Source organism: Martes martes (assembly GCF_963455335.1).
Source record: "Martes martes genome assembly, chromosome: 11".
NCBI lineage: Eukaryota > Metazoa > Chordata > Mammalia > Carnivora > Mustelidae > Martes > Martes martes.
Window position 1 is genome coordinate 106,348,212 of NC_137899.1, and position 23,387 is coordinate 106,371,598.

Below are 23,387 nucleotides of genomic sequence, written 5' to 3' on the forward strand. Positions count from 1 at the left end.
TAAAAATTTAAAACATAATTCTAAATTCAGGAAAAAACTTTCGCAGTATACTACACTAGATTATCAGAACAACTTCATGGTCAGCCAGTGAAGACCTTTCATTCTGCTTCTTTTCCAATAATCTTTAGTTATCAATCTCAAAGAAGAGAAGAGATGGAAACTGATATCTACCAAGCTCCTACCAGTTGCTTTACACACACTCCCTGAATCTTCATGACAAATCAGAAGGTAAATTGTATTAGAAATGAGGAAGTTCACATCCCCGAAAGTTAAACAATCTACCTCCAGTCGCCCCGTCGCAGTGAGTGAGTCGGCACTCCCTGCGGACTCGGGTCTGTCAGCTTTCAGAGCCTGTGCTTTCCACCTCCTCACACAATACAAAAATGAGACACCAAAGACAAACTGATGTGGAAACAGGGAGGCAGGGGAGAATGCTTAAAACATACTTAAGACAAACCTCTAATATAGTAAAAGAAATAAAGCAAAACACATAAAAGCTTCTTTTACTAGAACATTAATTTTCAATTCCATAATAGCAAACTCAGGCTGAGGTCAAATCCTCAGTCCCATAAGAAACTTTTAATACAACAGAAGTCAATATCTTACTATTTGTTTCATAAAACGCCCACGCATAAATCCCAACAGACACAACAAAACAAAGATCAGTAGGGTTTTTATCACATTATTACAGCAAAACATACAAAATATTAAAGTACAGAATATAACAGAGAGTGCTGCCACGTAATTTAGATGTAGCATCTCACTGCTTATGTGGCAAAGAGGACACTCACACAAAAGCACTAAGAATTCCAAAACAACACACAAAGCTTAGGGTTGTCTGCCCTCACTCCATTATACAGGTTGGGCCCATCTCTCCCTGATTTCCACATCTCCCCCAGCTCTCAATAAAAGCGGCTTTGGGGGGCGCTTGGGTGGCTCAGTGGGTTAAGCCTCTGCCTTCGGCTCAGGTCACAATCCCGGGATCGTGGGATCCAGCTCTACATCAGGCTCTCTGCTCAGGAGGGAGCCTGCTTCCCCCTCTCTCTTTGCCTGCCTCTCTGCCTACTTGTGATCTCTGTCAAATAAACAGATAAAATCTTAAAAAAAAAAAAAAAAAAGCGGCTTTGGGTGGACAGGTGTGCATGCAGGTGTATTTTACAGTTTTCCACTGAAAACCAATAAACTGACATTTCAGTTTTACATATCAGCTTCGATTTGGGTAATGTGAGCTCATCACCAAGAAAAATAGCCTTTCATTCCTTCCTATTTGTAAACAATGACAGTCTACTGTCTACTAAATACTAGTGCATATTCCACCCAACTTACAGGAACATCACACAACTACCTGGGCACCCATGTGGTCCTCCCAACAACACCCAAACTTCCACACCAACCTGGCCAAATGTAACCACTAATTTAAGTGTACAGTTCTATAGCGTTAAATACATTCATTCACGCTGCTGTACCATCACCCTCACCACCACCAGCCATATCCAGAACGTTTCCACATTCTCCAACTGAAACTCTGCACCCATTAACAGTGACTGCCCATTCCTTCCTGCTCCTGCACCCAGCCCCTAGCACTTACCATCCTATGTTCTGTCTCTATGAACTTGGCCGTTCTAGGCCCGCGGATAAGTGGAATCATAGTATTTACCTTGTTGTGTCAGCCCCACCTCACTCAGCACAATGCTCTCAAGGCTCACCCGTGTTGCAGCATGTGTCAGAACGCCTTTGATTTTTAAGATGAAATAACATTCCATTGTAGATGCACACTACATTTTGTTTATCTATCAATCCACTGGTGGATACTTGGGTTGTTTCCACCTTTTGGCAATTCTAAGTAATGCTGCTGGGAAAAGAAGCATATAAAGATCTGTGAAGGAAAGAGAGGAAGATGGCGGTGGAGCAGGAGGACCCTGGGCTAACTGGTGGCCAGAGGGGAGGCGGGTGGGAGGACGGGTGGAGCAGGTGATGGGGAGGAGGGTGTGCACTTGCTGTGCGCAGTTGGTATATGGAAGTGTTTCACTCAGCTGTACGCCTGAAACTGAGTAACTAACATTACTCTGTTTGTTAACTAACTGGAACTTGAATAAAAACTTTTATAAATGAATAAATGAGTATCTGTGGAGTTCTCACTTTCAATTCTTTTCAATTCTTTTGTGTATATACCCAGAAGTGGAACTACTGGATCATAAACAGTAATTCTATTTTAATTTCTTGAGCAACCACCATACTGTTTTCCACAGCATCTACACAACCTTACATTCCCATCAACAGCGTTCAAGCGTCTCATTCTTGCTACATCCTTACCAATACTCATTATTGTTTGGGGGTTTTTGCAGTTGTTGTTAGCCGCCAGCCTAATAAACGGGGAGAAATACCTCACTGTGGTTTTAATTTACATTTCCCCCAAAACTGGTACTACTGAGGTCTTTCATGTGCTTATTGGCCACGTGTATGTTTTCTTTGGAGACACGTCTACTCCAGTCCTCTGCCCCTTTTTTATTTGATAGAGTAAGTCCCATCACCACGTTCTTCAAAACTGCTTTGGCCATTCTCGGCTCTCTGCTCCTCCGTAAGAATTTTACTATCTGCTTATCACATTCTTTAAGATAACCAGTTGGAATTTTTTTTGGAATTGCACTGATTCTAAAAAATAATTTGAGAACTGTTATTCTTACCATATAAAGAAAGCCTAAACACAGAATAACCTATCCATTTAAGTCTCCTGTAACATCTTTCAATGAGACTTTTTGTTTCCATATATTATTTCCATAAAGATTCTACATATCATTTGTATGATTTATTTCAAAATACCTTATGCTATATTGCTACTATAAAAATTTTAATTAGATTTTTGTTATTTATTAATTTTTCTATATTAATTTTCTATTTTAATCTATATTAATTTTTTCTATGTTAATCTTATATCCAGGTTCCTTGATAAATTTTCTTATTTGAATTAATAATTTATTCTTAGATTCTATGGGGTTTCTCAACAGACAATATCATCTGTTAATAATATTTTGTTAACCTTTCAATTTTTCCTTTTCTTATCTAACTGCACTACTAGTAACTCCATTACAGTGTTATTATTAGAAATAAAGGATTTCAGGGCGCCTGGGTGGCTCAGTTGGTTGAACGACTGCCTTCGGCTCAGGTCATGATCCCGGACTTTCAGGATCGAGTCCCGCATCGGGCTCCCAGCTCCTTGGGGAGTCTGCTTCTCTCTCTGACCTTCTCCTCTCTCATGCTCTCTTTCACTCATTCTCTCTCAAATAAATAAATAAAATCTTTAAAAAAAAAAAAAAAAAAAAAAAAAAAAAAAAAAAAAATAAAGGATTTCAGATGGCATCCCAATTTTAAAGTAAATACTTTCTACATTTTACCATTAGGTACAATGTCAGTTACAGACTTAGAGTAGATATCCATTATCAAGTTAAGAACGTTTGCTCAAATTCTTAGTTTGCTTTTTAATCATGAATGGGTTATTGATTTTGCTAAATGTGTTTTGTGTCTCTTTGGAGGTGCTCAAATGATTTTTTCTCATTTACTTTCCTAATATGAATTATAGCCATAGATTTTCTAATGTGAAGCCAATCTTGCATACCTGAAATAGTTTTCTTTGATGATGATTTTTTGCATACATGGCTGAATTCAGCTTAATATTTTTTGATTCACAAGTATTCACAAATAAAAATGGCCTATAGTGATCCTTTCTTATACAATCCTTGTCTACTTTCAGTATCAAGATTCTATAAGCCCCATAAAACTGTGAGTGTTCCATCTTCAAATCTTTGAACCAATCTGTATGAAACTGAAGTTATCTATTCTTTGACTTCTGGTAAAAATATCCTACAAGGGGCAGCTGGGTGGCTCAGTGGATTAAGCCTCCGCCTTTGGCTCGGGTCATGATCTCAGGGTCCTGGGATCGAGCCCCACATCGGGCTCTCTGCTCAGCGGGGAGCCTGCTTCCCCCTCTCTCTCTGCCTCTCTGCCTACTTGTGGTCTCTGTCTGTCAAGTAAATAAATAAAATCTTTAAAAAAAAATATCCTACAAACTGTCTGGACTTGATTTTTTAAAAATCAGAATGACTGTAGAACCTTCATTTCTGGCAATATTGAGAATAAGATATGCTTAATTTCCTCTACCAAAGTGTCTGAAATGCTAGAGCAAATATTTTTAAATCTCCCTGAAATCTTTTCTTTGTCGATTTATTCTGAGCAATACATTGAGTCTGGTAACCCTCACAGTGTTGGCCTTTCCCAGATGTCAGGTCATTTTCTGAATTCTCACTCATCTTTATATTTAAAGAGTTTTTTCCCTCCTGGTTCTCTTTATCACCTCCTGACTCTGGTGACAGCAGAACTACTAAGCGGATCTAGAAAGTAGATCTTAGATAGGTAGGATCTGGTTCTGAGTGATGGTCTCAGTAGCCTGTATCTTGGTGGACACTTGTAAGTATTTACTGGACACTCTACCACCAGAACCCCCATTTTCTATGTCAGCCTACAGTGCGTATTACAGCTGCTTGCTAACTACAGCTCCCCTCTGAGTATCCTGGTCCTTTCTGTTCCTCACATCCTTTACCAGCAGAGCCAGATGGTTTGAATTTTTGTTAAGACCATGTCAAAGAGAAATGTGAAAAACAGAGATATACTCAGATAACTGGAAATGATAAAATCAATTTGCTAATAGATGCAAAACTAGATAGTATCCTATGGGACAACATAATAAAATGTTTGGAGCTATCTTTTGTATAGAAAAGAAATCAATTCTATTAGACAAACTCATTTTCATTGCTCTTACTTTCCTACAAGTTAGCTCTAACCCTAAGGAGATGTAAAATAGCCAAGTCAATAGAAAATCAAGCAAAGGTACACAGCACCACGGTTTTCTACACAAAGCCTAGGACTCCACTGACAGAACACCCAGGATCTCCTTTGCCCATTTCCAAGTCTTGGACAACTGCTCCTGGCACCAGAAAATTTATGTATGCAAAATAAATTATTAGAGTAAAAAGTATATAAAATATATGTACAAACTAATTATAATTACACAGTACTCCAAATACAAATATTGACAAGTAATTTGGAATGATATAAAGTGTAATGTCAGATTAATTGGCTTCCTATGAAATTTTTTAAATTAAAACTAAAATATTAATGAAAAAACAACAGAAGTCAAGATACACAGGATAATCAAGCAAAATCATCAGCCTCATGAGTATGCTTCATGCGAGCCCGATAAGACACAGGAAAAGTAAACATTCAGGATCCTACAATACAGATGCATTCACGACGGATTTATACATTTGTAGAAATCATCCTGGAATCTTGAGGATTTATGAACATCAGACTGGAAAAGATCTGCTTTGAACAGTAAGGCCATGAGTGGCTAAAACGTTTACAAAGCTAAAGAGGAGAGGCCAAAAGAAAAGACTGGGCCTCCATATATGCTGACAAAATCAGAGCCATTTCAAGCAGAGACCACAAAACCTCCCAACCTGGAAAAAGGCCAAAGAATGTCCCTAAATGAACAATTAGCAAATTAATAATGTATTCAGATAAAGGGCCAGTAAAATTAACAGGTAGAGAGAAAAGAGGAATCAGGGAGATTGGTTCAAGATGATGGATCATCACGGAAGACAGGAAAAATATATAACAAATAATCCATCAATTAATCTGCACCATCCCTAGCAGCTGCAACAACACCAAGCATAGAGTAACTCACTGAATGAATTATGCTAGAAGACAAGACCGCCATCAGTAGACTAATAATGTTAAGAAATCCCTAAATGATAGAAAGTAGATGGTATCAGGATGCCTGGGTGGCTCAGTTGGTTAAGCCGCTGCCTTCGGCTCGGGTCATGATCCCAGGGTGCTGGGATCGAGTCCCACGTCGGGCTCCTTGCTCAGCAGGGAGCCTGCTTCTCTGCCTGCTTGTGTGTACTCTCTCTCTCTGGCAAATAAATAAAATCTTAAAAAAAAAAAAAAAGTAGATGGTATCAAATCTACGGAGAAATTATAGACTAAAAAAGGGGGAAATAAGTTCTAAGAGCCATAAGCTCCTAGTCAAAAAGTCCTGGGCGCTTGGGTGGCTCAGTTGGTTGAGCGACTGCCTTCAGCTCAGGTCACCATCCTGGAGTCCCCAGATAGTCCCCACTAGGCTCCCTGCTCAGCAGGGCGTCTGCTTCTCCTTCCAACCTTCTTCTTCTCATGCTTGCTCACCCTTATTCTCTCTCTCTCAAATAAATAAATAAAATCTTTTATTAAAAAAGTACAAAAATTATAGATAAGAAATACAGGAAAATCAGAACACAATAAAATATTTAAAAATAATAGATAAGAGTAATATTCTTAAATAAATTGCCTTAGAACAACTGAATAATACAGAGAAAAATTAATTCAGATTCATTCTTTTAATCACCTCACAAAATTAGCTACATAGATTAAAGTATTAGATCATTGTAAAAACTCACAGAAAAGGGTAGCTAAAATAAAAAAGACTACATTATTCATTCTTGGCTTTGAGGGATGATAACACTTAATGAACTAAACCAATATCAAATTACTAAGAAAGAATGTAATTTTAAAGTGTACAAAAGCTAGGACAAAATGATACCAGGTTTTATTTAGGCCTGTTTATGTAATATTTATTGTCAAGTCCTGAATCACACAATTAATTTAAAGGCAATTAAACAGCACATGTCATAGTTAAATAGGACCAGGTCAAAAATGTATATGGATTATGAATCTTGAATTATATTAAATGAACTTTCTAAAGCCAACTTTAATTATACATTTATATAAACCATTTTTAACTAAAATTTATTTAGAAGTATTATACATTAAGTTAAAAAGACAAAGTGATACATACTGCTTTAAAACTTTTATGCTAATTTCTTATCTTGGGGTTTCCCAGCAGGTATTAAATACTGAACCCCAACCCCTAGGAGGTAAAGGCCTGTGGAGGAACTCTCAGGGGAGACTTCTGCGCAGAACTAAGGCTGACAGTACAGTCTTCCCCTATCAGTGGGCAAAGGGTGTGAGTGTGAGAGAGAGAGAGAGAGAGAGAGAGAGAGAGTGTGTGTGTGCGTGTGTGTGTTAAATGAGGAGGCCCCTTCACTAATGGCTTTCACCGGGGCCTCAGTTCCATCTCCTCACCTCTGTGTACCTGTGACTCTCTGTCACCAAGTAACTACCTCACTGTCCTGACCAATGCAGCCAGGGCATCACCTACTCACTTACTCACATCGCCTACTCACTCAACACCATCCAGGTGTTGTGGTACCTGTTCAGTTTGGTCTTTGAAGATTTTCCTGCTTTCCTGGTACTTATCTATGCATTTAATTATAGAGGGATTGGTTATACAGTTAAATCTTTGGCTTGCTTCTATTTAACAACGTAAGAAAATTCATGAGTTGACATCAAACATCATATAACTAGATCCAAACAAAGTCTTATATATAAAATATATAGACTAAAATTTCTCTATGCATTACAACTTACAGTATTTTTTAAACTCTAACATCTCAAATTTTTTGAAAAACTATCTTTTATAACCTTCATATTTTATTTCTACATATTTAAGTAAGAAAAGATTTCAGGCAATTCTTTGCAAATGTTTCTCAATAAATAACACTCCAGGCCCAAGTCGTCTATTTTTAATATATAAAAAGCCAAATTAGATAAAATTATTATTCCGTTTCCTCTGGTTAGCATTAATTTTGATGTTCCAGGGCCATCTTAATGTGCAGTACAGAATTTTTAATGAGGCAAATACCTTTACCACAACCCGGTGAGGATTTACGGGGTGGGTCTGCAGAATCATGATTTTTCTCATCATTAGTTTTATGCTCTTTATCCACATTGCACTTAAACCTCAGTGCCCCTTAGATTCATGGTATTTATTTATTTTTTTAAATGACATCAAACCCTAACTTTATTTATTTTTTTTAAGATTTTATTTATTTATTTGATAGACAGAGATCACAAGTAGGCAGAGAGGCAGGCAGAGAGAGAGAGAGGAAGGGAAGCAGGTTCCCCGTGGAGCAGAGAGCCTGATGCGGGGCTCGATCCCAGGACCCTGGGATCATGACCCGAGCCAAAGGCAGAGGCTTTAACCCACTGAGCCACCCAGGCGCCCCAGATTCATGGCATTTAAACAATCATTCATTATAGCACTAAATGACTAAGAATTTTTAAAAAAGAAAACACACAATGCTCAAAACCACCACTGTGGTTTGTGAGGTTCACCTGAGCGATCTGCCAGTCGAGTCCTGGAACCATGAGCACACTCCCTGGATCTCCACCAAAACCTGACAATCCCACCAAATATACATTCACAAGCTCTCGAGATGTTTTCTTTTAAGGAAAAATATATAAATTTATTGATTTTTTTAAAAATAGAAATAGTATGAGATATCTTTTTAGAATTGCACTGCAGTAACCCTTCTCTAATCTCTAGAAGGTTTGAGAACTATTTGATTAGTAAATACTAACACGGGCAAAAAACACTCCTCAGAGTCTAGCAGTAGCTCTGCCATGGATTATGTCCTTGAAGTTTGCCAAGAAAACTTGGGCTTCAAGACATTCTCTGTAAGAAACATGCAATAACGGGGGAGTGCCTGGGTGGCTCAGTGGGTTAAAGCCTCTGTCTTCGGCTCAGGTCATGGTCCCGGGGTCCTGGGATCAAGCCCCGCATCGGGCTCTCTGCAAAGCAGGGAGGCTGCTTCCCTTCCTCTCTCTGCCTGCCTCTCTGCCTACTTGTGATGTCTGTCTGTCAAATAAATAAATAAAATCTTTAAAAAAAAAAAAAAAAGAAACATGCAATAAAATTTGCCTTGGTAACTTCTCAAGATATTTAACAGATCAAATGAAATACATGAAAACAGTTTAAAAACAATAAAACACAAAGCAAGCATGAACCTTCAGTAATACCCGGCAGCAGGGAAAAAAGATGAGAGCGCCTATTCTATGTAAGAATGAGAGGTGGCACACAAGATATTGGGTTAACAGTATTAACACTATTTTCGAGGTTTACTTTGACTTTTCACCAATTTCTATCATGCTAGTAAACACCAGCATCTGTCTTCCTGCTTCTGAGACACTCCAACCCAGGAGACATGCTAGTCCTGCACTGACAGGCGGGCCAAGAAGGAAGCTGGGAGTGGAGTACTATGGGCAGAGGAAAGCTCAACCGCTGAACACATGGCCCTTGAAGGGCATGGCCAGGAAAAGGAAGAATCTCACACCCTGGCAGGTGGTCAAACATCCGGCCAAGCAGGCTGCAGTCAGGCTCCAGGAGAGCGAGAGACAGGGAACCACCAGTCTCACCTAATAGGCAAACACGGTGGTGACTGTGGGGCTCATTCCCAACTGCCAGCTAAAGAACAAGAATAAGGGTGGGAGATACGGTTTTGTAAACCAAGCCAAGGATGGTAAAGATTCTGTAAAGACTCACTCCATTAATGAAGAGCCTCATTATAATTTAGCCTGGAGGTTCTGGACTAAAAGCCTAAACTGTACCAAAACAATGCAAACTCTCATGTCTTCTTTTGTGTTGTGGTTCTAAAAATAACATACCTGTGTGATAACTATGCAGAAACCTATAACCAGCCCTTCCGGAAAGGGGAGCACTGATGCATTTTTAGATCCTTCCTCGGACAAATCAATGGGACTTCATTTTTCCTCTATAAAAACTTTGTCTGCAACAGGCTAAGTATATATATTTGGGAAGACCATGGTAAATAAGTGAAAAAGACACGCCTACAATCAATCACAACAGAATTATAATCCCTACTGCAGGAGGAGGAAGCAGCTCACCACAAGGGGCCCCACTGGAAAGACTGAAGGAGCGCCAGGAGGTAGCACTTACAGAAGATTCCACCAGGAAGCGAGATGAGGGCTTCCCGGCAGAACAGCACATGGAGACACGAGGCCATGAAAGCACCTAGAAAGGGCTGCGCGAGGCGAGGAGTTCAGCGGGGAACGGCCTGGGGATCAGGGGAGCCCTCTGAAAAATGTGGCCTAAAGGACAGACGTAAGCCAAATCCCCAGAGCTGTAGATACAATGTTACAGAGGTTAGGCTTCATTTTGTTGGCAGTTAAAAACGATCAAAAGATTTCAGGGAGGTGAGTTACACGATATCATTAAGAAAACAATGCTGGAAGACAGTGTGGGGATTACACTGTACAGGAAGGAAACTGGAAGCAGAAAAGACAGCAGGACAATGGTTTATATAATCCAAGTAAAAACTGATGAAGCCTGAACTAAGGTAATGCCAAAAAGAAGAGTGGAACATTCAGAACACTTATTCAGAAATTATTCATAGTTTTTAAGTTATCTAATGCACTAGGTTCTTATTACAATGTAAGGTACATTATTATATCTCTTCTAAAAAAAATCAGAAGTATAATTCAATCCTGGGCACTTAAGAAGGAAACAAAAATCATCAAAAGATCAGAAAAATCTTTTTGATAACTAAAAAAAGCTTAAAAAAAATTTTAAGCCCTTCCCATGTCTGTTTTAAAAATCAACTGCTTATAATAAAAATTAATATTCATTAATGTGTAAAGAGAAACATTAAATATCAAGTAATCCCAATTAAAATATGAAAGTATACAAGTAGTTAAATCTAGCATTCTAAACAACTTCAAATTTCTTCTTTGTGTTCTAAAAAAGATAACAGGAAATGTTTTCTATGAATTAGTCATTTCGGTACTTAATTCTAACTTTTTCTTCTGTTGATATAGCCTTATTTTTTCAGTTTTTGCCTACTAATCTTATTTTTAGATTAAGAATAAAAAAGAATAATAAGTAAAAAAAATAAAGAATAAAAAGAATATATATATGTATGTATGTGTGTGTGTATATATATATATATATATTTCTGACAATTCAGTGCTTTAAAATTCAATTATTCCAAAACAGTAAGAACTTGCCTTTCTAGATAACAACTTACTCTGCTTACCAGCTGTGCAAACCAATAAATTTTTAAGTACTGTAACTGCTAATAACTTCAGTTTTAAAGAAAAGTAGGTATATCACAACCTAAAGTATTTCCTAATGTCAAAACTATCAAACAATCCAATTCCCTTTATCTGATTATGCAACATTTATTTCTCGAACAAACGGGCCAAATAAATGGGTTGGTAAAGTAATATACCAAGTTTCAACTATATACTGGGAAATATTTCATAGAGATCATAAGATTAACATTGCATAATGCTGAATAAATTATTTTATAGACAAATAAATATGTTTAAATACCAAACAGAAGATTTTAATAGTCCAAACTCCAGCCGCGCTGTGGACCTGTGAGCATGTGCTATAACGTGCCATAACCAGGTAAGCAGCTCTCTAGTCAGCATGAAATTAGACATCAATTTTACTTTTAAATAAAGCTTATTCCAACCAAGGGTAGATAGTTTTCAAGTCCCCCCCAAGAAAAGGTTTGGAAAAGAGACTCTAATTGACAATGATTATTTCCATAAAGTTGTTTCATGAATGTTGGGCATAGTAGGGCCAATTTAATTAAGAGTTTAATTACTTTAAAATCTGAACCTGATTATTTTTTATTCCCTCCATACTAAAATTCTTCCTCATTTAACAAAGAGCCCCAAATTGTGAGACTTTAGTTAATAATTTAATCATCATATAAAATAAAGTTTGAAGTTTAGTTACCTATTAAACACAATACCTATGTTTTTTACAACTTACACTGTTACAATATAAAGCAGTTCCTATTCCAAAAAGGAAATAAATAAAGCTGACTATGTCGACTCCACCATAATTTCTTATATGTAGCTTTGCTATCGCAGGTAAAAAATGATCCTACACAAATCTTCCTGATGTTTCATTATCAACCGCCACGTAACCCATACATTTAAGCACCTACTTATAAGTGGCAGCTCCTGGTAGGTGAGACCAACGAGACCCTGGGCAACAACGCAGGGAGTACCAGCAGCCCATTTTACAGACACGGACACTGAGACACATGCCTGAAGCCCTGTGTTAGTAAGGAGAAGAGTCAGGATTTAAGTCAGACGATCTAAATGCCAAAGCTCACAATTTATCCACTATACTATTATGCAAAGAAAGAGAACATTTAGCATTAGGGGAAAAAATCTCTCATTTTTTGATAGATGGACAGAAAAATGAAAGTGCTATACAACAGTCCAATTCAACACTCCTACCATCTCGAAGTATACGGGTACCGGTGACATCTTTTAGAAACACAGCTGCTATTTAACAGTAACAGTTACTGTTATTGAAATTATAATGTAGTTCCCTCCAATATGCAATTGTACTAAAAACAGCGACAAAATTAAGATCATTTCATGAACTAAATGATTTTTAATTCAAAATCTTTATAAACTCAAATAATTTTACATGAAACAAATGTTTTCTTTTCCTCAAAGTAATACTTTTATACATCTTTCTCTGAGATCCCACATGGCAAGCTTCAGTGAATCACTACAATCACGCCTTTTACAGTAGACTGACAATTCCGAAAAGAACCCTGAGCATATCAACACTGCCACAATCAAATGTTTTAAAAATAATCATCTTTATCCGTGTTGTTTCTATGGAAAACAAGGAGGGCTCCCAAGAGGGGGAGGGCAGAGGAATTCTATTAATAAATTGCTGAATGATTTTTTTTTCTTGAAGGTGTTGGGAAAATCAAATTAACACATAACAATAGTTAGTGAGATATGACTCCATTTTCTGTAATAAACACCAAGATCAAAACGCACCCAAGGTAAATTTCCTTGCAAGTCTCCCAGCAGGAGTTTTCCTTCTTGTATGTGATTTCCTCTCACCCACAAAAACCAGGCCAAATACGCGCATGTGCCGCTAACACTAAGCAGCACTTCCTTATTCACTCATGTCCAACAATTTATGGATGATCAGTGGCAAAAACGAGCAAAAATAATGAAAGAATGCAATGAAAGCTCCCTGAGACCAAGCTGGACTTCCTACTCATTTCTGTGTCTCTTTCAGATGCAGGCCTGATACAAATTAGCCACTGGGGGGAAAAAGTCATCTGGTCATAAAATACAGTACAAGGTCACTTTTATGTAAGTTTGCCAAAAGGGACATAAACCAGGACAATTTCACACTGTGACACAGGATAGAAACATATTAAAACAATCTCTGTTCCTCCTCCGTTGTGCTGTCACAGTGCTCAGCTTTATAGGCCTTCCCAGCACCAGCACCGGGCTCTTCGCTTCCACCTGGTCAGTCTAATTAATTAAGAAAGGAAGTTACCTCAAATTCTGTACTTTTTGCTTTTATTATCAAGCACTTCGTTTGAAGTTATAGGAGTTAACCTCTTAATCCTACAGACCGTGTGCTATGTTCTGGACATTTGGGGATGTCTGGATAGCTTGGATAATTGGTCAGGATGTTGCTGTCGCTTATGTTAAATTTTATGCCAAGACTTCAAATCAAAGATAGGCATTAAGGTGAGGCACAATATAAAATTACTCCCAGAAACATCTTTGCTTTGTGAATTAATCTGCCATTGATTATATTTTTTTCACTTTCATTAAATCGTTGAATTTCTGCCTCATAACATCTGAACTCAAAGTAAGATGTTAAAATATAATATGAAATAAATATATTCCTAACTCCTACTTCACCTCTGGCCAGAGGTTAGATTTTCAGAGTTTACGAAGCAATCAGCAAACATCTTCTGACATCATGCCACATAATCTAGAGGTCTCTCTGAGGCAGAATGGGAAGAGAAAACCCCACAGCTGATCCGAGGTGTGACAGGAACAGCAATGCTGTCGGCCCCGGCACCCTGGTACCCCAGTACCCCAGTACCCCGATACCCTGGTACCCCGATACCCTGGTACTCTGAGTGACCAAGATAAAAAACGGAGGAGAAAGCATCTCCACCACAAAACACAACACCCAGCAGATATAACCTTCTTTATCAGAACTGAAACAAACATTAAGATGCAAGCATGGGATCAGGTTCAAACACACATGAACAGATATAATGCTGGACGCAATACATAGAGGTGACTACAAAATAATATAAGTTTGATAAATATTTAAGCGCTAACAATAAGAGTTCTAAGTTCAGTTCTTACTTAAAAAATGTCTTGCTTTACCAAAACCATTTCCATTCCCCTACCCTTAAGAATATAAAGAATGGGAATAGTGAGGAGATGGTCCTAATAAAATAGAAACATGCACCATGGTAAGGAGAGAGAAGAAAGGCTTGTTTAAGGCCCTTAAAAGGACATGGCCAACCCCCCAGGCCTAAAATGCCCTGTTTGAATTAACATAGTGGTTTAATTAAAAACTAAGTAGAGAATTCTGCTTAATTTGATTTTCAATTCAAGCTCTGCATCCGCCCATGGCTAGTGGCCAATTTCCGCGTCTCAGCACAATATGCAAGGGGCTGTTTTAAAATCGATTGCCCAGGGGAATCAATGGGAGTATGGTGGAGCCATAAGCCATTTAGGGACTCCACCAGACTTAGACATAGTAAAACAGCACCAGGAGGGTGGTCAAAGGAATAAAAAAGAAATTTAACTTAACCATATTTCAAGTTTGTCATTACTCAAATCATTGTGCTGAATCTACCAATTAGAAGTGTTTTCTAAGCCCTCTTCAACAGCCCTTCAGAACTAGATATGTCTAAAGCCAATGAGCAAAGAGCTTTAAAGGATATACACAAAGGAATACACCCTTGCTAGCCAGCTATGTAAAACATGTCAATGATGCATTTGCTTCAGTGAGGCAACAATTAAAGTCTGGGGTCCAGTCTACAATATTGTGTAAAGAACTACAGATCTTAAGAAACATTATGTAAAATCTGCACAAGTCAACTCCTAGGATCATATATTAGTTAAAGGTGTAACAATGAAAGGCTTAAACATATACTTTACACATTAAGACTTAACCATGCAATGTTAATAACCCTTGCAACTTTCAAATAATTGATTTTAAAACTGAAAAATATGAATTTTTACAATTATATGTCATGATTACCTTAATCTTAAAGCTTTCCAAACAATTCTAACAGGGTCTAGAATGCACCTTATCTTCAAGCAGGTGTGATTTTGCTTCAGTCCATGCCATTTCAAAATGGGAAAAATAATTTATAACCTTAAAATAGCCCAAGATAATATGTGAATAATTAAGAACTGACTGTACTGTATTCAGTTGCTTTCTGGTGATCCCATAGAACATTTACTGGCGAAATGCATTAAGCTCTAGAATGATGGCACTAATAGCTAACATATCCTGGGCTATGTCTTTTACATGAATATTCTCCTCTCATTTAATCCTTTAAATAATACAGTAAGGTAAGAATCATTACTATACCCATTTTACAGAAAGAGAACGTGAGGTCCAGATGAAAAAACTAGCCCAGGCCGTGAGACTCAAAGGGCAAATTTTCTCACCTTAGCACCCTTACCCTCCCATCTCTCTGCCACAGGCCCCTTCTCCTCCCTGCACAAAGAGCAGAATCATTCTGCCTCTTCTGCCTCCAGGCTACAGCCCCATTTTCTCTTCCCTCCTCTAAAAGCTTTAAAGACCAAGTTCTTTCATTTGGTTCCTATAACTCCCAATCATTGTCCAGTGACAAGTGACAAGTCAGACAAGTGGTAACCAACTAACCCCAGCTGTCTTCTTGCCCTCCTTTCAATCCTTTGCTGAGATGGGGAAGCACCTGGACTGGCCAAGCGGACTGTACCTCGAACACATCAGTCCCCTCTGAGATCATGAAATGGAGCTAATGATCTTGAGGGATTCAGAGGAGACTAACATAGTCAAAGATGTGCTTAGAAAAGAATATTGTTTTAAGTGTGTATGGACAGACTAGATGTAAAAAAAAAAACTGAGAGGAAAGAATGCTGTACAATTGTAGGTGTGCAATATCCTCAATTACCTTCTTGTGTCCCTCCTCAAGCCGCTTCTCCCCTTGGACCTTAGTCTCCAAGGGGGAACAAGAGAACAGTGACATATCACTGGGGTTTCTGTCAGGTTTTTTTTTTTTTAATTCTAGAGATGGTAATTCTGTTCTAGTAAATGTAGCCAAGACACTCTTCTAGTTGGTTGGAGACGAGGAGTCTGTCCAAATTACAAACTGTTTTTTTAAAAATAACCTATTTAACTAAAAACTAGAATTTTATAAAGAGTATAAATTAGGTAGAGGCACGTATACTACTTTCAAATATGAAAATACAGCTAACACTGAGCTTTACCAATTGTTTTTGTACTTGGTAAGATTACACACAAGGTGGAGATAGGACGAAAGAACAATTTGCATATTTAAAGCAAACATCAACACAGCAACCTTGGCGACATATGTTGCAACACTCTGTTTAACGGGAGTAGGTGTGTGATTGATTTCAGTACGGTGCTATCTCTACAAAACAGCATTTCACATTGTCTGGTGCATGTACTCCTTCCCTTAGTGACATATGTTTAAACCCCGACACGTGTATTTATCTCTACACTTAAATAAAACAGTAGTTGCAAAAATCTTTTTCAAAAATCTTTTGCCAACTCCCTGTTATCTATAGCACAAAATCCAAACTAACTGGCAGAGCATTCAAGGCCTCCCAGATGTGACCCCAACAAGATTCCATGTACCCTGATCTCTGACCAATTCTCTGTTCTATAGCTAAGTGCCAGCCATTCCCTCAATCCAGGCAGAATCCATGCCTTTGCTCAAGCCTGGAATGCCACGCTCCAGCAAAAGCCTATTCATTCCTTCAAGTCTCAGCTCAAGTGCAGGCGGACCCCTCCCATGAAGCCTCCCCAATTTCCTATGCAAATCAAGACTTTACTCCTTCCAATGCCTCCCATCACAGCAGGCTGCATAAAAGTTCATCACACCACATCCCATTTGATTGCAACTCTTTCTCCTTCTATCTCTGGAAGGCAGGAGCCCTGGCTTTTCATTTCTGTCCCCACCAAGGTCCTACAGTAGCATAACTACTTCCTAGAAGGTGCTTCATAAAACTCTGTTGAATGAATGAATATCCATCAAAAGCTTTGGCTCTAAAATTATACAGAAATCACTTTCTCAAGTGTCTCCTATGCTGTCACTTCTTGGTGTTCATTCTTTCCAGCCCTCTTTAACACAATATTTTACATCCCATTCTTCCAGAAACCCTTGTCTTCTGGCTCCCACAAAACCACACTCCTTTGCTCCCCTGCTTTCTCACAGGACCTGCTCAGCAGCCTCCTTTGCTTCCTCCCTCTGCTAGCCAGCCGGAGAGTAGTCCTCTTTTCTGTTCCAGCCCCATTTGTCCTTGGCCACCTCATCCACTTGGGCAGCCTCAATAAACTCCACAGTGTTGACATGTGAAGATCAACCACTCTGGGATGGTTAAAACCACGAGGTTTTAGTACCAGTTCTGGAATTGTACATATGTGGCCCTTAGACAACTTAATAACATCTAATATATTTGGGCCTCCGTTTTCTCCTTATAAAAGGAAGGTCTGCACTACATCCCATTCAGCAAAACTCCTATAATTTCTTCAAGAAGTCTTAAACAAAGAGCTTTTTAAACTGAAACTACACAATTCTTTCACATTATACAGATGACTCAAATAATTCAGATACACCATAAAACAATTCCAGTACATCAAAGCCAGTTTTCTCAATGTCAGGTCTGACTACCAAATACAACCATCCATTCTGATCTCAGGACATTTACTATATACGAAATCAACTCTGACTTTTCAGGTTCAAACTATTCAAGTATGGAGTAATATCTAGAAAGCAAGAAGGTACATCCGCTAGAACAATACCCTACCACCTCTTAGTGACTCTTTCCTGGCATCCTTCAACAAAAAGATCTAAAAGGTGCTGTACTTAAGGTTTAAAATCAGAAAATTTGTCAAAATGTGAGACTAAACAATTTCATTGCTAAGTACCTACAAAAAGCTATATGAAATAAAAAGTCATAAAAATTCAGTTTACAGCTTCCCTTGCCAAATGCACTGAGCTGGCATTAGAGTATTGGTCAACAGTAAGACACACAGGCATACCTTCACTTCACATAGCACAATCCGAATAGAACTAACAACTAAAAAGGTGTAATGTGTCCCTAAATAAATTGTAACTTAGAACTCATTTTTGCCAAAAAGTATTAACTACTTAAATCTTTGTATTATATTCCATATGGTTATAGCAAAGACCTCCACAAGCCATAAACAGGAACATCGTTTGTTTCACTTTAAAATGTTATTTTCAAAGACAGATGAAGTTATTATCACTGACATAGTCTGGACTGATTGTTTAAGATGCCCTTGCAAAGTCTCCCGTTATGCTCACTTTTAACCTCTCACATTCACTAAGATCAGTAACTCACAGTATCTTGAGAATCTGACTATCTACAGGGCATGTTTGATTTTATAATATGTTACTCTCCTGAAAATAAGAGATATAAAATAACTTCTATATCAAGATATGGTTTAATATTTTGAGAATTTCATGTCATACTTTACACTAAACGCAAGAGAGCCTACAAAAGGAAGAACGGCTATCTTATCAGCTTTCTTCTCTACAAATACGCCAAGTTTACAGGTACTATAAAAACTTCCAAAGGTCAAAAGATGACTTCCTCCCTATGGAACAAAATCATTCAATATGCAATATTATTAATATTATTGTCAACATGATTAATATTAATAAGATGTGGTTATTACTAATTAAACTTTTTATATTTCAAATGGTTGTTCAAGCCTGCTTTCACTAGTTCAACATGAATGACATGTACTTCTTCATTTGACAAATTTAATTCCAAAACATGACTCACTTACCTTTTTTAGGCCAGCAAAACCTTCTGATTCCAGAAAGAAAAAGGCAAAGGGCATCAACACAAATAAACAAAGGTTGGAAAAGAGAGAAGCCAGATTCCACAAGCCTATAAGGAGGCAGCAAAAAAAATAAAAAGATTAGAGACAGGCCTTCTCAAAAAAATTACTATGCTAAATTATGATATTAGTCAAAGAGCTATACTTTTTAATAATAAAAATAAACATATACTTGAAGACAGTGGCCTAACAAATCACCTAAACTTACAAATGAGAAAATAATTACACATCCAAATTTCTGTAACTTTGCAGCTTTTACCTATTAGGAAAAGCCAATGTAGAAATTAGAAATATTTTTCTCCATGCCCTAAAACAAATTCACTAAAGATATGACAAATGCAGAGATACAAGACAGAGTCTCTTTAGACATACTGGCATCTGAATATTTAAATTAGAGCCACTGGCTTTTATTGAGCACTTAATAAATGCCAGATACTCTACTAGACATTTTACATGCACAATATCATTTAATTTAAGCCCAAGTGAAATAAGTCTATCAGAGATAGACAATTATATGATCTTTCTGATATGAGGAATTTGAGAGGCATGGCGGGGGGGTCATGGGTGGGAGAGAAGGAAAAAATGAAACAAGATGGAATGGGGGAGGGAGACAAACTATAAGAGACTCAATCTCAGAAAACAAACTGAGGGTTGTTGTGGGGTGGGATAGGGTGGCTAGGTTATAGCCATTGGGGAGGGTATGTGCTATGGTGAGTGCTGTGGATTATGTAAGCCTGATGATCCACAGACCTGCACCCTTGGGGCAAATAATACATTATATGTTAATAAAAACAAGCAAATAAATAAATATTTAATTAAAGCCTAATAAAAACACTAAAAGTAATAATTAGCACTTCTTGAGTCCTTCTAGGCCAAGCACTATTCCGAGTGATTTACCAGTATTATAAAAACGTGTGTATTCCTCACAGGAATCCCCCAACAAGACAGAGGCATAGGCTGGTTATATAACTTAGCCAAGGTTGCAGAGTCTGCCAGTGGCAGAGCTAACTCCTGGGATTTTTAAAAATCACTGCATCATAGAAGGTTAAGCAAGCAATTCTAAGTGGGAAGAAAAATGTAAGAAAGGCAGACAAGTTCATATCACCTTTTGGCACATTCTGTACTCTTATAAAACCACAATAAAGAGCTACTAAAATGATAATAAATAGGGACGCCTGGGTGGCTCAGTTGGTTGAGCAGCTGCCTTCGGCTCAGGTCATGATCTCAGCGTCCTGGGATCGAGTCCCACATTGGGCTCCTTACTCAGCAGGGAGCCTGCTTCTCCCTCTGCCTCCCTCGCCTCCGTCTGCCAGTGCTCGCTCGCTCTCTCTCTCTCTCTCTCTCTCTCTGACAAATAAATAAATAAAATCTTTTTTTAAAAAATCATAATAAATAGATTTAGGAAAAGAAGACAAGTCTAATTTTGGGATTATGTTTGGCCAAACATCTTATACCTTTTATAGGTAAAACACTCAAATTTAAAAACGGTTTTCAAAATAATGCCTATAATACTTACAAAATCAAGAGTTAAAGACAAAATTATGCTAAGTATAAATTCAATCTATCACATGCACTTATCACTCAGTGCTTTGGAAAATGGGCAACAAGTATTCTTTCAAAGTCCTTATTTAGAAGGCAGTGTTCCAAGCACAAGAGACACAGGAATGAACAAAACCTTTGTTTTAACCAAAATATAGTACGAGGAGTCTTTTCAGTTTCAGCCATTCTAACAGGTATATAGTGGTATCTCTTTACTGTTTAAATTTGCATTTCCCTAATCAATAAAAAATAACATGAACATCTTCATGAACTTATCTGCCATCCATCTGTATCTTCTTTGGTGAAGAGTCTCTTCAAGTCTGCTGCCCATTGTTTCATTAGATTTTTGTTTACTTACTGTTGAGTTTGGCAAGTTCTTTACATATGCTGAATACAAGTCCTTTATCAGGTATATAATTTGCAGATATTTTCTCCCCATCTGTAGATTGTCTTTTCATCTACCCTTTTTAACAAGTATCTTCCAAAGAACAAAATTTCTTGATTTTGACAAAGTCCAATTTACCAATTTTTTCTTTTACAGATCATCTTTCCCAAGAAATTACGGTCTATTCCAGTAACACTAACACTTTCTCCTACGTTTCCTTCAACAAGGGCTACAGTTTTAAGATCTACATTTGTATCTATGATCCCTTTGAGTCACTTTTTGTATGTGGTGCCAGGTATGACTGAAGTTCATTTTTTTCCCTATGACTATCCAATTGCTCCAACACCATTTGTATAAAAGAATACTCTTTTTCCACCAAATTGCCTTTGCACCTTCACCAAAAGTAAACTGACAGTATATGTGTAGATATATTCCTGGATCCTCTATTCCATTGAGTCGATCTACTTAGCTTTATGCTGATACCACACCATCATGATTACATGGCCTTAAAATAGTTTTTGAGTTGGGTAGTAAGTCTTCCAATTTTGTTCTCTTTCAAAGTTGTTTTGGCTATGCTAAGTCCTTTGAATTCCCATCTCAATTTCAGATCAGCTTTTCAATTTCTACAAACAAAACAAAACAAAACAAAAAACCCTTCTGGGATTTTCAATGAGATTGCATTGAATTGGTAGACCAATCTGGAGAAAACTGACATCTTAACATTGTCTTCTTATCCATGAACATGGTATTTCTCTCCATTTATTGTGGCATTCTTTATTTTTTGTCAGCAGTGTTTTATACTGTATAGTATATATATATAGGTCCCTCATATCCCTAAGTATAACATGTTTCTGATGCTACTGTATACAAGTGGCATTTTTTTTAATCAATGTCCACTTATTCATTGGAAGTATAGAGAAATACAGTTGAGTTTTGTATATTTATTGTGTATCCAGCAACCTTGCAAACTCATTAATTGGTTCTAAGAGCTTCTTAATAATAGACTCTATCACAATTTCTATATAGACAACCATATCATCTGCTAGTAGAGACAGTTTCACTTTCTCCTTTCCAACCTCAATGTTCTTTATTTTCTAAAAATCACCAGAACGATGTTGGATAGAAGTGGTGAGAGGGGACATCTTCGCCTTGTTTCTATTCCCAGGGAAAAGCACTCAGTCTTTCATTAAGCATAATGTTACCTGTAGGGTTTTTACAGATGCTCTTTATTAGGTTGAAGAAATTCCCTTTCATGCCTAATTTGCTGAGAGATTTTATCAAGAGTGCATGTTAAATTTTTCTTCTGATTTTTCTGCATGTATTGTGGTGACTTTTCTTTTTTAGGGTTTGAATATAGTAATTACATTCATTGATTTTTCAAAAATTATAATGTTGCTACATTTGATTTGCTAAATTTCGCTTAGAATTTATGCATAACTTTCTTTTCCCGTAATGTCTGTCTGGTTCTGGGAACAAGGTAATGCTAGGCACCATGAATTAGGAAGTATTCCTTCATTTCCAACTTTCTAAAAGAGTCTGTGTAGAACTGGTGTTGCTTCTTCCTTAAATATTTAATAGAACTGAGAGTGAATTCTTCTTGGCCTACAGTTTTATTTTAAGAACATTTGTAACATTTCTACGTCTGTGAGACTTCAGTAGTTTTTGCCTTCCAAATTTTCCCATTTCTCTAAGGTGTTGTATTGACATAAAGGTGTTCACAACGTGCACTAATTATCCTTTCAATGCCTGTAGAATCCATAATGATGTCACCTCTTTCATTCCTCTTATTAGTAATTGGTGTCTTCTTCTTTTTTTTTTTTTTTTTGCTAATCAACCTGACTGCAGCTTTGTTAGTTTTACTGATCTTCTCACTTTCTCTGTATTTTCTCTGTTTTCTATTTCACTGATTTTTCCTCTTATCTTTTTTTTTATTTCCAATCTTCTTAATTTGGTATTCATTTGCTCTCCTCTTCCTGTTTTTTTAAGGTAGGAATTATGGGCACCGATTTAAGACCTTTTTTCTTTTCTAAAATGGACATTTTAGTGCTATAAATTTTCAAATGTTTTATTTTTGTTTTCATTTAGTTCAAAGTACTTTCAAATTCCCCTTCTAATTTCTTCTTTGACTTATTAGTTATTTAGTTACCAAATAACTGAGGGATTTTCTAAGTATGTTTCTGCTACTGGTTTCCCATTTAATTTCATTAAAGAACATATCTTATATGTCTTGAATTCTTCTAAGAGAATTGAGATTTACACAAAACAAACTGAGGGTTGCTGGGGGGAGAGGGGTCAGGAGAGGGTGGTGGGGTTATGGACATTGGGGAGGGTATGTGCTATGGTGAGTGCTGTGAAATGTGTAAACCTGGCGATTCACAGACCTGTACCCTTGGGGCTAATAATACATTATATGTTTATTAAAAAATTAAAAATTTTTTAAAAAGAGAATTGAGATTTATTTTATGGCACAGAATATGGTCTCTCTTGGCAAATGTGCCTAGTATACTAAAAGAATGTATATTCTACTGGTGTTGGGCAGAGTGGTCTATAAATGCAAAGTAGGCCAAATTAGGGTCACCTGGGTGGCTCAGTTGCTAA

The 23,387-nt window shown here is 37.4% G+C and overlaps 1 protein-coding gene across 4 annotated transcripts in view; it reads right to left on the bottom strand.

The window, feature by feature from the left end:
* The window catches only part of LMBR1 (limb development membrane protein 1), a 162,417-nt gene that overhangs the window by 75,472 nt on the left and 63,558 nt on the right, over nt 1-23,387 (bottom strand). For all 4 annotated transcript variants that reach the window (XM_080819065.1, XM_080819064.1, XM_080819066.1 and 1 more), the window contains one exon: nt 18,812-18,915. In XM_080819065.1, coding sequence (XP_080675191.1) covers nt 18,812-18,915 — 104 coding nt within the window. The remainder of the gene's footprint in view (nt 1-18,811; nt 18,916-23,387) is intronic.